The 15,020-nt window shown below is 58.6% G+C and overlaps 1 protein-coding gene across 2 annotated transcripts; it reads right to left on the minus strand.

The window, feature by feature from the left end:
• Positions 1-5,150: 5,150 nt before the first annotated feature.
• TINAGL1 (tubulointerstitial nephritis antigen like 1) lies at positions 5,151-15,011 on the minus strand. Of its 2 annotated transcripts, XM_032361352.1 has the most exons (12): positions 14,927-15,011; positions 14,115-14,435; positions 13,101-13,164; positions 9,189-9,281; positions 8,876-8,990; positions 7,660-7,783; positions 7,422-7,572; positions 7,104-7,293; positions 6,948-6,993; positions 6,565-6,688; positions 5,807-5,852; positions 5,151-5,713 (listed from the first exon to the last, which is right to left on the minus strand). In XM_032361352.1, the coding sequence occupies exons 2-12, from the start codon at positions 14,425-14,427 to the stop codon at positions 5,573-5,575; spliced, it is 1,407 nt and encodes a 468-aa protein (XP_032217243.1). In that variant the 5' UTR covers positions 14,428-14,435; positions 14,927-15,011; the 3' UTR covers positions 5,151-5,572. The 2 variants fall into 2 exon arrangements, with proteins under 2 accessions (XP_032217243.1, XP_032217244.1); XM_032361353.1 differs by lacking the exon at positions 14,927-15,011 and having other exon boundaries at positions 14,115-14,451.
• Between the last annotated feature and the right edge of the window lie 9 nt (positions 15,012-15,020).

The following is a 15,020-nucleotide window of genomic DNA, read 5'->3' on the forward strand; positions in this document are numbered from 1 at the left end:
CCTAATGCCTGTTGGCTGCTGCAGGACTGCGCCAGCCTGGCCCTTTAAGGTGACTTCGGATATCTCTGCCCTGATTCACGACAAACCAATTTCTTATGTCTCTCAGTGGGCCTAGCTTGTTTTCCTCATTTCCTTAATCTTAGGGAAAGTCTCAGTGTAGGGCTCACAGGGATAGCACAGATTCCTGTTCCCATTGTACAGACTGGGAAACTGAGGTTCAGAGTGGAAAGTGAACTTCAGGGAGTCCAGGGGAGTTTGAGCTTGGGTCTGTCTGGCTCTGAGTTAGAGGCTTTCCAAGGGAGGTGTGTGTTGCTGGGGGGAGACAGGATGGCCTGAGTGGAGACGGGAGGGGAGGATGGTGCCACAGGTCAGGGAACCCTCAGAGCCAAAGCCTCTCCTGGTCAGGCAGGGGCACAGCATCTGGGGGAGAGGTGCAGAAGGCCAAGACTGAGATCCATTCCCAGTTCTGCCCCTTCCTTCTCTGTGCTCTTGGGCCAGTCTCCAGGCTTCACAGGGTAGTTATGAGGGAATGTATGTAAAATACACAGTACACAGCAGCTGCTCTGTTCCAGGAGTCTGCTTGGCCCTCTTATCTTTACTCTCTCCCTCTCTGGGCTGTGGCAGGCAATGTGTGGATTCAGCCACTAGGGGGCCCTGCTGCCAAGGGTAACCAGACCTCCTGGCCCTGCCAGGGTCCATCCATTCATTCACAGATTCCTTCACTCTTCTGGGTCTTTTCCGTGCCCAGTAGTGGTTGGGGCGATACTGAGAGCACAGAGGGCAAGGCACAGCCCTGTTCTGGAGAAGCCTACAGTCAAGAAGGGGTACTGTGCTAGAGAAAATGGGGTGGTGGTGGGAACTCAGAGACTACACAGAGCCAGGAAGGCTTCTCAGGGGAAGCTTTTGAACTTGACTTTCCAGGATGGACAGCGATTTGACTCTGCAGACTCTGACACCTCCCCGCAGCCCCAGGCCAAGCCGACCTGAGTGTTCATGATCCACTTCTCTCCTCCCTTCAGGTGCCCCTGACCAGTAGCTTCTGTGAGCCCTAAACTTCACGTCCCTGTCATGTGTGCAGAGCTGGAGGCCACAGAGCCTGCTTGGGTAGGAGATGAAGCAGGGCACAAGGACAGGGCATCAGGGAAAACCCTGACAAATGAAGTTCTCTTCCACTTCCTAGCAATGTGTCCTTGGCCGAGACACTTCACTTTCCCTCCGCCTCCCCCCCAACCCGGCCCCCAGCCTTGGTTTCCTCCCTGTAAATGGGGGTAATAACAGTCCTTACCTATAGTGCCCATGTCCAGCATGGCTCACTTGGCATCTGATCTACAAAGTGACATATTTTGTTAACCATCTCATTGCCGTGAGGTGTGAGCCAGGCTACGCCCCTTGGAACAGGAGGCAGGACCCTGCTCTGGAGGGGCTGCTCGAACTCAGCCTTACTTCACTTTGGGAAGAGACTGCCTGCTAGATTAGTGTCACAGAATTTTCAGTAAGCGGGTGGAATTCTAGAAGTTATCCCCTAGGGCTCAAGCAGCGAGGGAGAAGGAGGGGTAGGAATCCCTCTTTGAACTACAAAGTGTATCTCTCTAGCTTGATCTACAAATCCATTGGAAGGTGGTGTGGTCTGTATCCAGCTCAACCACTTCTCTGCTGCGTGACCTGACAAGTCACCCCCACCACACACACCCCAGCCTCGACTTCCTGGTCAGTCAAATACCGGTAATAGCACTCCCCAGTGGTGGCAGACAGTGTTCTGCTATCTGCTCAGCTTTGCTCCCTTCCCCTGGAACAGAAGCCTTCTCCTTTTGGGGCATCTCCTCCTTCTCCAAACACTGTTTCCACAAGGACAGTCCCCGCTCCCATGATCCTGTCCCCCGGCCACTGGTGACTGGCCCATGGGTGGACACCTGACTCTAGCCAGGCCAATCAGAAGCCTTCCCTGTTTTGTTCTATTTTGAATCAGAACTGAGAAAATGCCTCCGGGCGGAAAGGCTCAGGAGTTGTCACTGGCCCCATGTCCTTCCTCATGGCTGTTAATCTGTAGAGAGAAAGGCAGAGGAGAGAGAGGAACAGTCAGGAGTCCCAGCAGTACTCGGGTCCCCGGTTCCTGCTGTGCTTGGACCCACGAGCTCTGCTCACAGTCTAGAAGTTCGCCTCTCCCTTAGATTCTGAGAGTCACCTCGGGTTGGCACTGCTTTCCAAAGTTATACTTTCTCCCAGGGATGTGTGTAGCATCAGATGAACTAAAGCTTGTGAGATGCCCAGCCCAGCCCAACGCTTGGCCCATGGCAGGCTCAGTAAGTATGAATTCCTTTCCCTTAATGGGCACCAGGCAAGGACAGGGCTTTGGCAAGATACCAGGAAGATATGAGGCATCCGGACTGGAGAAGCCATGTAACTCAGCAGCTCCAGGGAGATACTACGGTCAGGTGCCCTGGGAGCCCACAGAGCCCCACAGGAGACCAGACTGAATGGCTAAGCCGGACGTTTAGTAGATAAGAAAGGATGGGGTTAAGAAAAAAATGTCCTGCCTCATCCCTTTGTGGAAGCAAAGGTTGTCAGCACATACTCTGTCTCTGCCAAGGATGTATGCTGGAGTCCCTGATGGGCTGGAAGATGTGGGCCAGGAGAGCCTTTTCAGAGGAGGAATATTTCAGCGGATTTTTAAAGGATGGATGAGAGTTTTCCAAACAGGGAAAGGACTTGGAAGAGACACTGGACTATCACTAGCAATCCCCCACCCTACTAATACAAGGGTTAGTGTATTAGTGTGAGGATTCAGACCGCGTGGGTTTGAATCCTGCCATGACCAACCTTCAGACTCTCCTATGGTTCTGTTCCTTATCTGCAAAATATGGAAATAGGAGTTCGTCTGTTTCTAGGATTAAATGAGATCATATATGTAAAGCACTCAGAACAATGTGCTAACAGAAGGCTGTGGTTAAGCACTCAATATTTATTGAGCTCATTATGAAAAGCCTTTGCATTACCAAGCCCAACATCCTTAAAATGATTATAGCTCTTGCCATTTATTGAGCCCTTAATAAGTTCCAAGCACTGTGTTAGATGCTTGGCACCCTTCATCTCTTGTGATCCTCCCAACACCACCAGGAGATGAGTACTGTCCATTAAAGAGAAAAACAGAGGCTCTGAGATGGTGAGATTACGCATGGCCAACAGAGCAGGGGTTCAAACCCAGGTCTGTCTAAAGACCTGAGCCCTTGGCCCAGAGAGAGGAAGGGACTAGCCTCAGGACACAAAGCAAGGGACTGGGGAGCCAGGATTTCTTCGGGAACAACCCAAGGGCAGGTATGGGTTGGGAGCCCTAGAAGGTGCTTTCCTCGCCTGTTCCCAACCACAGAGATCCAAGGGTGGCTGATGGAGGTTACTGAGGCACTCGCTCAGCCCTCCCCCACACCCTCTCCAGCTCCAGGGTGGCCGGGTGGGCCTATCGCCACAGGCAGGACTGAGGAAGGGCTGGGCCGGCCCCCCCTCCCTGGACCGCGCCTCCAGGCAGAGTTGACAGACCCGGAGCCTCGGGACGTGGCCGCGCCCCTGTTCCCCTCCCTTCCCCACCCCGCATTGCTTCCGCCAAAGATCCTTGTAGAAAATTCCAGGCTGGACGGGGGATTTTCCAGTGGGGTGGGAGCAGCTTGGCGCGTCCCGGAGGCCGAAGCCGCGCAGGGGGAGAGGTGGGCGGGTGCCGCCCCGCCGCCCCTACCCGGGACTCCCTGCGCGCCCTCGCGCGCCCTTGTCCGGGGGCCCCCTCCGGCCTTGGCTCCTCGGGACGGGCGGGCCGGCCAGGGGAGCCGGCTCGGGACGTCCTGGCAAACAGGAAATGAGACAAAGGCGGCCGCTTATCGGGAGCCCCGCATTCTTTTCAGGTGATCCCGGGACGCGGCCAGCCCTGAGGGGCTGCCTGCCCAGAGGAGGACCTCCCGCTGCCCCCCCCCTTGGGGGGCCCCCTGCCTTCCGGTCCCCTGGGGTTGGGGGCCCGAGGACCACTGGGAGGCCCCAGGAGCCCCTGCCACCAGGCACAGCCTCCTGGGGTTCCTGGAGAGGAAGCGATGTCAGCGCTGGGAGGGCTGGACTGGGCGGGGGTCTTGGGAGCCGGGTGGAGGGAAGAACAGGGCATAGTCACTCAACCGTTCCATAAACGCTAATGTCACCTTCTGCCAGGTGTGGGTATGGGGACCCCTGATCAACCAGACCCAGTCCCTGCCCTCAAGGAACTGACAGCCCAGAGGAGAAAGGCAGGTGCTCAGATAAGTGAAATACTGGGTGAAGGGCAGGGCCAGATGAGTCCAGGGTGGCTGTGCAGAGGCCCTGCTGGGGGCGGGGTATGGAGGCGCAGCGGGTGGTTTGGGAAAGCATGGGTCCCTTGCACAACACCTGGCACATGAGCAGCCCCTTAGGCTACTGGCCAAATGAAGGAATCCTGGAGCTGGCTTTTAAGAAGCACTGGGACAAGGGGTGGGTGGAATGGAAGGGCATCTAGACTGGGGAACAGCCATGTGCAAATGCCTGTTGGTGTGCATATGTGCCAGACATGTGGGGAGCAGTGAGGACTCCGGAGTTGCCTGCGTACAGGGTAAAGAAGCCCTGGCGAGGAGGCTGGGACTGTGGGTCCTGATGGCCTTGAAAGGTGGGCTAAGGACTGGGCTTATTTTGACTGCACTGGGAGCCTGGGGAAGTGGGGTAGAGAGAGGGCTCAGAGAGGCCCATCCAGTCCCGCCTGGGAACGCAGCGGGGCGGGGGGGGGGGGGGGGGGTTCGCCTGGGTGGCTTGGAGAGGCTGATCTACAGAGACAGAGGCTCTATCCTCTATGGGGCTGTGCCCCCCTTGCCTGCTGGGCACCGGCGCCAGTTCTGCTGATGGGTGGGTAGGGCTTCCCCCCACCAGGCTGCGCTGACTCAGCGTCTGAAAGGTGGTTCCCACGGGCCCATGTCTCTCTGGGGGCCAAAGGACATGCCATCCACGCCCCACCTCCAAGGGGGTCAGCGTCCAGGGCCTCTGGCGATTAGGGCTGAATGGAGGCTAAGATTTCTAATCTGCCCACCCCCTGCCAAACAGCAAGGCCGCAGGCAGTCCTTTCTGCTGTCTAGCAGTAAGCCACACCATCTCTGGGCTGGCTTTCCACTCCCCAAAGTTACAAGGTACCACAGTGATCAGTACTCTTTTTATTTTTAAAACAGTGAAAAGAAAAATAAATATCTTTGGAGAATAGAAGTACAGGGGTGGGGTGGGATAGGGTGGTGGGGCTGGAGACTTGGGGGTGTCCTGGCTTCAGTGGTCTTAAGCGGGGGTGCCGGGGCCTGGGATCTGCAGGCCCGCTCCTCCGGGGCCAGGTCCTGCCCAGTCCCCGCTGGGAGGTCTGGGGGCTCCACCAGCCTCGCCTGCCCTCGGCTCCCAGGCAGGGCGCTGCATCAGCGGAACCGCCCCTTGCTCCGGGGATTAGACCCCAGGCGCCCGCCTGCGCCCCGGGCCTCGTCGGGAGGGGCGGGGCGAGCGGAGCGGTGCCGCCCCCCAGGGGCTCTTCCGGCGGCTGGCCGGGCTCGGTGCCAGGGCCTCAGCGGTGCCCCATGTCCTCCATGCCCACACGGCCCCAGACGCCCAGCACGAAGCTCTCGATGTCGCACTCGTTGGCGCCGCGCACGATGCGAAAGTGGCCCCTCTCGCCCCAGGCTGGGCCCCACGAGTTGGCCGCCGTCTGGGAATGAGGAGGGGCGGTGAGGGCGGGGGCGTGGGGTGGGGGGAGGGGGAGGGAGGCCGCGGTCGCAGGGCAACCCGCGCAGGGACTCACCCAGTATTTGAGCGTCCTTCCATCGGGCAGCGTCTCCTCTCCCCAGCTGGCGGGAGAAAGGAGCTGATTCCATCTGCTTTCAGGGGCTGGAACCCTAGGGGTCCCTTCCAGACCCCTCTCTCTACCTCCCTCAGTCTCCACCTCTGGAAGTCTGCGTACTCACACCCATGTGGGGGAGGGCACTGAAGGGATAACTGAAGGGGGTGAGCAGAGGAAACTTGGGCCCTACTGCAGGGGCGGCATCCTGGGGACCAGTTCTCTGGGACCTCGCACATCTGCCTTCCCTCCCTCCTCTGCTTGGGGACCCAGGGACGGGTGGGTGCCGGGAACCAGGAGGAAGGGACTCCAAGAAGATGGGTACTTTGGAGGCCCCACACTCCCACTGCAAAGGACATTTCATCGGATGGACAACAGAAATCAGTGGGGCAGGCAGAGTTGGGGTGCTCTGATGGGGAGAGGCTGTGCTATGATGTTGTTGGTGCTATGATGGGGAGAGACTGAGCTACCCCTGGGATCTGTGTTTGTCTTTCAAAGGAGTTATTTTACCCCAGTGTGTAAGGAAGGAACAGTTCCTAGAAAACCTTTAAAGGCCCCCACCTTTCCGTGTGACCACTGGCAAGCCCCTCCTTTTATGTCTTGGTTTCCTCCTCTTTGAAATGGGGCTTCCCAGAGAGAGATGGTAGGGATTCAAGGCCAGCTCAGAGCTCCTAGTGCAAGCCCTGCTCCCCCATCCTCTTCTGCTCCCCCGAGCCCCTCACCCTGTGATCTTGACCGAGTGGGTTCCATGCCGGCGGTACCGCTCAGGTCTCCCAAGGCTCACTGGGGTGTGGCTGTAGATGCCACTCTGGTACAGAAAGAAGTCCTCGTGCACCTCCATGAGAGCTGTGGGCCAAGGTCAGAGTAGGGCCGGCTCAGCCCATCAGCACAGGTCTGGAGATGCGCACCCAGACCCATACCAAGACCCTAAGTGCCCCCCCACAGGGTGCTGCCTGGGGGGAGGGGACCGGGTTCCCCTGACTCCCAGCCCCGGTGGATTTGCTGCCCTGCCCAGTACAGTGCAGACCACTTGTGCTGTTGGGTGTGCCCAGTCTCAAGCAGACACAAGCTTTTGGAACCAGGGGGCAGGATGAAGGGCATTTACCTTGGACAGGGCCATTCTCCATCAGCTCCTTCATGATCTCCTTCTCCTGGAGGGTTGGGAGTAGGGAGGAGAGTCTCCATCAGGGCGAGGCTCTAGCCTCTCTGGCCAACCTTCCAGCTCCACCGCCTCTGCCCCCTCAACCCAGCACAAACTTACGTTGGAGCCGAGGCGATAAGCCGGAGTGACCTGGTAGATGTCATTGGCATGGGCATGGCTACTGGGGCACCGGGCAGTGGCCTGGCGCTTGCCCCGACCCATGGCCCGGCTATGCATCATACAGCGGGGTGCCGGGCCAGCCTCGTCCTGCTCACGGCCCACGAACGGGTAGCAGTGGTCAGACACGACCCTGGAGGAGAAGCAGGAGGGAGCAAGGAGAGTGAGCCTGATGAGCACGGCCCTGGCCCGTCCTGCAGGTGGCCCTCTTGAGGCCCCAGCCACACGTCTCCTTCCCTGCCCACCCTCTCTGCTGCTCACCCTCGGCGTCGCAGGAACCACCAGGCGCCGTCGAGACGGCCCCCGTGGCAGCCCCGCTGGTTGTGGGTGTCACAAGACAGCAGGTTCTGGGGCGACAGGACAGGTGTCATATGCCCCAGAGAGTGGATTGAGACGCGATCGGACGCCACGGCTGGTGGGGGGAGGCAGAGGGGAACGTCAGGGGGCCCTGGCCTTGGCCGTCCTTTCCCGCCACGCCGGCCTCTGCCCTTGGCCATACCTGCCGTGGAGAAGGCCCAGGAGCCCGCACAGTTGCCCTGGTCCAGAGGCTCATGGATCAGGTTGGGCCACTTCTCGGAGGCCTCGAAAGCTGTGGGCAGCACCTCCCCGGGGCGCAGCACTGTCTGCAAAGCAAGAGTCACTCTGTCTTCCTCCTGCACCTAACCCGGCCCACCCCTCGGGGCCCGTCGGCTTCGAAGGGCCACCGAGGGCCTTCTGTGGTTTATTCTTGAGTACCCTGCTGCTGAGGGATTCCAGCAAGCTCCACGTGGGGAGGAGCCAAGCACCATTTAGCGCCTCCCCCATGTCAGGTGGGGGTGACTAGTCCCATGTACAGATGAGGCCAGCAGGGAAGCAGCCAGGCCCGGGTCACCCGCTCTCCATTGTTAACCCCTGCCTCGTTCTTCCTCTGTGCCTTCTGATCTGACACTTCCTTCTTCCTACCAGGACCTTGGGCTTCAGGCCTTAAAGGGCAGGGGAGGGAAGAAGGAATAAGGTCCTGTGACCGGGCAGGCGGCCAAGGCAAATAGCAGGAGGCAGAAAATAGCAGAGGCCCAGGGGAATGAGGGCAGGGGCAGGGTCTGGTCATCCTAGCCTTGAGCCCAAGTCCCTCTGCAGGGAGGGCTGATCTGGCCAAGGACGGCCTCCTCCCTGCCCACCACACTGCCCGCCATGGAGGCACAGACCCTGCAGCCTGTGCCCCAGCCCTGACCTGCAGAAGTTCCCCTTCCTTACCCTTTGACTGTTCCGGGTCTGGTTTCCCCTTCTCCCCACAGAGGATCCCACTGGTCGGAAGGGAGAAGCCCCCTCCTCCCTCGTTCCACACAGTCAGTATTTGTTTCCGAGAATTCTGGCTCTCTAGCCAGAGGACTATCTGTCCTTCTCTTCCCAAAATACCAAGGTGACCTCCTGGCCCCATGGGGTCTGACCCAGCTATACTGGAAGGAATAGCATTTTTCCCAGGCTGGGGAGGCCACCAAGGGGCTCATGCTGGGACCACAAAACTCAGAATCTGAGCATTAGTTCTTCTTGCACCATACTTCTTGTTATGGGCAAGAACTTAAGACCCAGAGAGGGTGAGTGATTTGTTCAGGAACACACAGCCTATTGGAGGGGGTTAGTCCCAGGCCCCTGGAGGAGTAGGACGCAGCGTGCCAGGATTCCTGGGGTCCCAAGTGATGGGGAGATGGCAGGATTGTGGGCAAGGATGGACTTACGTGGATCTCATTCATATTGGTGACAGAAGAAGAAGGGCGCATGGTACCCAGGCGGTAGCGAATGCCTTCATCCAGGGTCATGCCCCAGAAGGCACTGTGGTTCCCAGCCCACCACCTGAAAGAGGAGGGATGGAAGTCACAGACCTGCCGTGACTAGGGCTTCTGGATGTCCGTGCATGTACGTGGGAGAGACACAGACTGGCCAAGTGTCCACGTGCATGAGATCTGAGTGTGGATGTGCCTGACAGCCCAGGCATCTCGCGGGAAGGTATGTGTGTCTGTGCCCAGTGGGGACTTTTCCAGGACCTCTTACCCGTAGTTGCCCTGGTTGATGGCGTTGATCATGTCTTGGTCCACCAGGCATGGCTCCTGGTCACACTCCCACCGCCCTTGCTCCTGGCAGGTGCTAAAAGAGCAGGAGGGAAGGAAGAGGTGAGGGGGGCTGGGCATCCTCGGAAGGGAGGGGGCCTCAGAAGTCACCATGGCTTGAGATTCTGTGCTAGCGATTATGGAAGAACCCCTAGCTGATCCTGTTCAGCCTGGTGGCTTTCAATGTCAACTGCAAGTTCACAGTTCTCAAGTTTATATCTGCTGCCCAGATCTCTCCAGATCCAAGAATCTTGCTGCTACACAATACCACCACTGGGGGGGGGGGGGGTGCCTAACAGCACATCCTGGACCGAATTTCTGATCCCCTACTCCCATGCCTGCTCTCCTTACAGTCCGTGGAAGATGTCCGTCCTTCCTGAATCTCAGGCCAAGAGCCGGGGAGTCACCCTTGACTCCTTACCCCACATATTGATCGGCTTGTTGGCTTTGCCTTAAAAACACATTCGGAATCCAAACCATGTCTCATCCCTCATGCAGCCATCATGGGCCAGTCACCTTTGCCCTGGATTCTGCTGCCGCTTCCCCATTGTTCTCCCCGCTTCTGCCCTACACCCCCACATCAGTATATTTTTAACACAACTGCCGGGTGACCCTATTCAACCCAAGCCCTATCATGCCATCCCCCGGCCCAAGTCCCTCCTTTGGCTTCCCATCACAGACTAAGAGCCAAAATTCCCTGCCATGCTCACAAGACAGTCCCTGCACGATCTGTCCTCCTGTGCCCTCAGTGACCCCCTCCTCCAAGTCCTGGCTCCTGAGACCCCAGCCAGGCTGCTCCCCTGACTGTTCACCACAGCTGTGCTCTGGCCCCAGGACCTTTGAGCTGCTCTTCTCTCCACATCCCTGAGGCTCCCCCTCACTTCGTCCAAGTCTACATTCAGAAGTCACCTTCTCAGGGACACCTGCTTTGGCCGCCTTCCTCTCCTGCTGTCGTGTTTCATTTTCTCCTTCGCGTGTCATGGCTACCTGATAGACTATGTATTTGGCTATCCACGCTCCTTATACCTGCTTCCTCATAGACACTAATATCCTGGCAAGGTTTGTTTGGTAACTTTGGTGCCTAGAAAACTAAACCCAGCCCACAGCAGGCACCCACGAAATATTTGTTGGATGCATGAGTGACTGAGGCAGGGTCCTCAGGGGACTAAGAGCAGGGGTCCTGAAATTCAAGTCCTGGGCTCCGACCCTCACTGAGGAGACCCTCGTTGATAAGCCCTCGCTGATGAGTCATGTGATCTCAGGGAACGTATTCAGACTTTCCCCTTGAAGTTCTTGTTTGTAAAACGAGGACAGGATGGGGCGCCTGGGTGGCTCAGTGGGTTAAGTCTCTGCCTTCGGCTCAGGTCATAATCCTAGGGTCCTGGGATCCAGCACCCCTGCCTCAAAATCAGGCTCTCTGCTCAGCAGGAAGCCTGCTTCCTCCTCTCTCTCTCCGCCTGCCTCTCTGCCTACTTGTGATCTCTGTCTGTCAAATAAATAAGTAAAATCTTACCAAAAAAAAAAAAAAAAAAAAGAGGACAGGAATCCTCCCCCCTTCCAGGGATTGAACGGCAGGCTTTCGTGAAGCCGGTAAAGCCATTAGCCCAGGGCCTGGTCCATCTTGGGTGCTCAAGAATCGTTATCTGCTATCAGATCTGGGAACCCCCAGGCTCCCCATCTCTTGAGTTTCAGGCTCCTGCCCTTGGGGCCTCCTCACATCCCCTCTAGGTGTATCTCAAACTTAAAACCGCCCTGACTGCCTTCCCTCAAAGCTGCTCCTCCTTTAACATCCTCAACTCAGGACAAGGCACCTTAGCCACCCGGGGGTTCAAACCAGAACTCGAAGCGTGTGCTGTACCCCTAGCTCCTGCGCCGCCATAAGTAGGTCCTGGGACGGTGCATCATGGAAGGTTCTGGACTCATGGGTTTCCACTGCCACCACCCTCCTCCAGTCCCTTATCACCTGTCACCTGGACTGTGGCAATAGCTTCCTACCCAGGCTCCCTGCCTCACTGCCATCCACTGCGTACCCTGCAGTCCCTCCCCAGAGAGATCTCGCAGTGACATGTATCAGATTGTGTGTCTCTGACTGGCTCCAGCACGGCTTACGAGACCCCCAGACGACATGGCCTGCACCTCCTCGGGGCTTCTGCCCCCACGTCACAGCTCCAGCTGCAGTGAGATCTGTCCCACCTCCCAACCTTCCCATGAGCCTCTCTCCCCTGTTCCCTCCTTGTCTGCCCACCTCTCGGCTATCAGCGTAACCATCTCCCTTCCTGAGAGGCCTTCCCTTGCCGCCACTGCATTCTAAACCAGGGTCCCCCATTATTCCCTTTCCCTGTCACACTTGTCACGGGTTGTAAGCTGTTTCTCTGTGTGGAGGCTCCTTCATCATTAGACCAGAAGCTCCACTGCAAGGACCAGGACCGTCTGCCCCAGCGCAGTGTCTGGCACATAGTAGGTCTTTAATCGACGAACAGGGAATTCTGTGACTTTGATGCTTTTACAAGCTCATAACTCTGCTAAACTGCCTGCTTCCCCCGTTGCCTTTTAAGGAGCCTCAAGGGGAACAAACCCAGTATGGCTGGGCTCTTCAGTCCCCGGAGTGGGCGGGGCACTTTCGGGGAGGGCTGGAGGAGGCTGCCTGAGAGGGGAGGCTCTCCTCCCCTTCCCCTTCCTTCTCTGACTCTCGAAGCATTCCTCGAGGTCTCACACCGCCTGGAAGGCCCATAGGCATCGCCCCACACCCTCACTCAGGTGTCAAGGCGCAGGGAACCCGGCCACCCAGTGCAGAGAGTGGGCTGGTCACTCCTTTCCTGCCACCTCCCCCTTTGCCCCCAGGGCTGCCCAAGCAGGTCTAGACTGGGCTGGTGGCAGAGGTCCCAGCATTCCAGAGGGGCCCGGAGCGGCCAGGCCCCAGGGATAGGAGTGGGAAAGAGGTTAACCCATCAATGCCCAGAGGCATCCTATCAGGAGCGGCGGGATCATGCAGGCGTCCTCAGTCTTTCTGAACACACGTGTATGATTCACACGCGCTCCCCCCACATACACACACATGTACACGCATTCTCTCAGCCGAACCTCACAAGTCCCCACTCTCCCTGTGACCCAGCACCCCTCACACGGGTGAGGCAATGGAAACAGCTTATGTGTAATGCATTCCAAAAATTTCCTCCTCTCTGGGACCTCCCAGTCCCAGGCAAAGAGGGCATGGGGTGGAGTGGGTGCAGGGCCACCTCCTCAAAGCCACGGGGTCCCCATTATTTCAATCAGGCACTCAAAGGCCTCCTATCCAACCCATCTCCACTTCCCATCTCAGGACCCAGACTAGAGTGGGGGGCACCCCTGACCCCTCATCCTCCAGGTGGAATGGTAGGGAGGGAAGGAAGGGGAAAGGGGCCACATTCCTGGGAAGGCCCTGCTCCAGTTTGGCTGGCCTCCAGCTCAGTCATCCCTGACCCTCATCCCGTCCAGGGCGGCGGATGCTGCAGTCAGAGGTTTCCTTCCTGGCGCCCCCTTTTCTAGATTCTCCCATGACACGGAGAAAGGTTGGGAGGGGCAGTAGCCCAGCCCGGGGCCAGGAGGGACAGGGGACGGCTCCCAGCTCAGGAGCCCCAGCTCAGGAGCCGTATCCGGGGCCAGGCATCCATGGCTGTCTGCTCCTGGGGAATGCGGTTAGTGTTTTCTAAACAATGGTCAGTGCTAAGCTGACAAGGTCAGGGTAAAGATCCCCGTGTTACAGATAAGGAAACTGAGGCTCAGCAAGTAAGCGACGAGGAAAGAACTGGAACCAAGTCTGGGGGGGGGTCCACAGGGTCCACAAGGCAAGGATCCCTCCAAGCCCCCAAACACTCACCAGCGGTTACAGTTGTCCCAGTAGGTTCCCAGGACTGGATAGATGCGACTCCCGTGCGTACATCCTGGGAGGAGGAAGAGGAAAACACAAGTGGAACAAAGACCAGAGGCGCCGGGCTGAGAGGGCCAGGTCCTCAGAAGTCAGGCGTCCCGAATCCTCCCGAACACACACATACACGCACGCACGCATGGCCCAGCCCTCACTGAAGCTAAGATCAAACTATAACTTCGTTAAGACCTCTCCCTGCAGGGTCACATACCAACAGCTACCTGGGAAGTTCTGCGGTGACCCTAGCTCGGACCCTCTTGCTTCCCTTGGACGCCAGCCACAACATTCCTCGGATCCTTTGCCCTTTAAATGACTTGAAACTTGGAGATGGGGGAGTGGGAGGGGCATGGGGAAGCCAGGGCTCAGAGAAGGCAAAGGACTCCCCTGAGATAACACAGCACTTTGGGTTGACAACCCCGGTCTTCCCTGTCTCACCCACAGGCCCTCTGAACTGGGGGAAGGGATTCAAATGATTCCTCTGTGGGACAGGGACAAGGGCAGGGGAAAGGATGGTGACGCAGGCTGAAAGCAGGAACAGATTCGCTCCCCAGGTGTGACCAGCCACCTCCGGGAAGAGAATCCTGAGCAACGGCAGAGGAATGGCTTGGATGAGCCTGACCAACCCCCCTGAGGACTTATCGGCCTGTGGGGTGAGTCAGCGGGGCGGGCGGCACCTTCCCCGTCTGGCAAGGAGACGGGACTGGGAGAAAGGGCAGCAGACTGCCTTTCTCCCGGGCCAGCTGGGAATCCCACTGACCAAGGATCTTCTCTTTTCCAGTCTCGCTGGAGGGATTCAAGTTAGACCAGAGTGGGACTTCCCAGAGGCGCAGGCAGACAGTGGGGCGGGGTCTCTCCCAGATTCTACAAAGCCTCCCCTGGAAATGTCAGTGCCTCCACCTTGCTCCTGAGCCCTGCTGAGTCTGGGGCTGGCAAAGCAACCCACCCTCCTGGCCATCTGGTGCCCACCTTGGATGGGGGGAAAAGGGGGTGGCACGCCGAGGCAGAAGTCCCAGAAGTCAGGGCAGCAGTCGGAGACGGTGCGGTTGCAGAAGAGGTCACAGTAACAGGTAGCGCCCAAGTAGGGCAGGGCGCAGTCGTCGGCACGGCCGCGGCAGCACAGGTCCTGCTCCTGGCAGTACCGACCGCCCGCATCCCGGATGCCCCGCAGGTGCAGGCCCGGCGCTAGCTCGCGGCGCCCACGACCCCGCCGGGCACCCAGGGCCAACTCGCCAGCCAGCAGCAGCAGCAGCAGCAGCAGCCGCAGTGGACATCGCCACATGGTGCCTCCTGGGCCCAGGGAGCGCAGATGTCGGGGGTCAGAGGCGGTGGGCAGCAGACCTTCCCTGTCACCCGGGGCACTGATCTCCCAGCTTCCTGGGGCTGTGAGTCCGAGGGGATTCTGCGGGGGTGCAGCAAGTTCCAGGACCCTGATTCCTGCGTCCCCAGGCAGGAAGGGGATTGGGCGAGAAATGGAGCCCCTCCCTGACCTGCCTGGGGACCTTCAAGGACAGGAGGTGGGGACTGTGGTGATCTTGGTGCCCGGCTCAACACACCCCAGCACCTGTAGCCCGGACTGCGGTCTGCTCTCCCATCTGGGTCCCTCTGCCCCTCTTTCAGCCTCCATTTCTGACACGGGTCCCCCTGGCTTGTGTTCCTCCGTGTCTCTCTGCCCTCTCCGTTCTCCTTCTCTGCCAGCCCTCCCTGCTCCCTCCGCCTGCCCCCTCCTCTCTGTTCCTTCCTTCTGAATACCTCCCCTCCACGCGAGGGAGCGTCCCTACCTGGTGACGGCTGTGCTCAGGCTTCCCCACGCGCCTCCACCTCCAGGTTCCTGCCACCACGGGACACTCGAAAAGTCAAGGGAGGAGTGCGGGG

This window comes from Mustela erminea, chromosome 10 (genome assembly GCF_009829155.1).
Source record: "Mustela erminea isolate mMusErm1 chromosome 10, mMusErm1.Pri, whole genome shotgun sequence".
Classification (NCBI taxonomy): domain Eukaryota; kingdom Metazoa; phylum Chordata; class Mammalia; order Carnivora; family Mustelidae; genus Mustela; species Mustela erminea.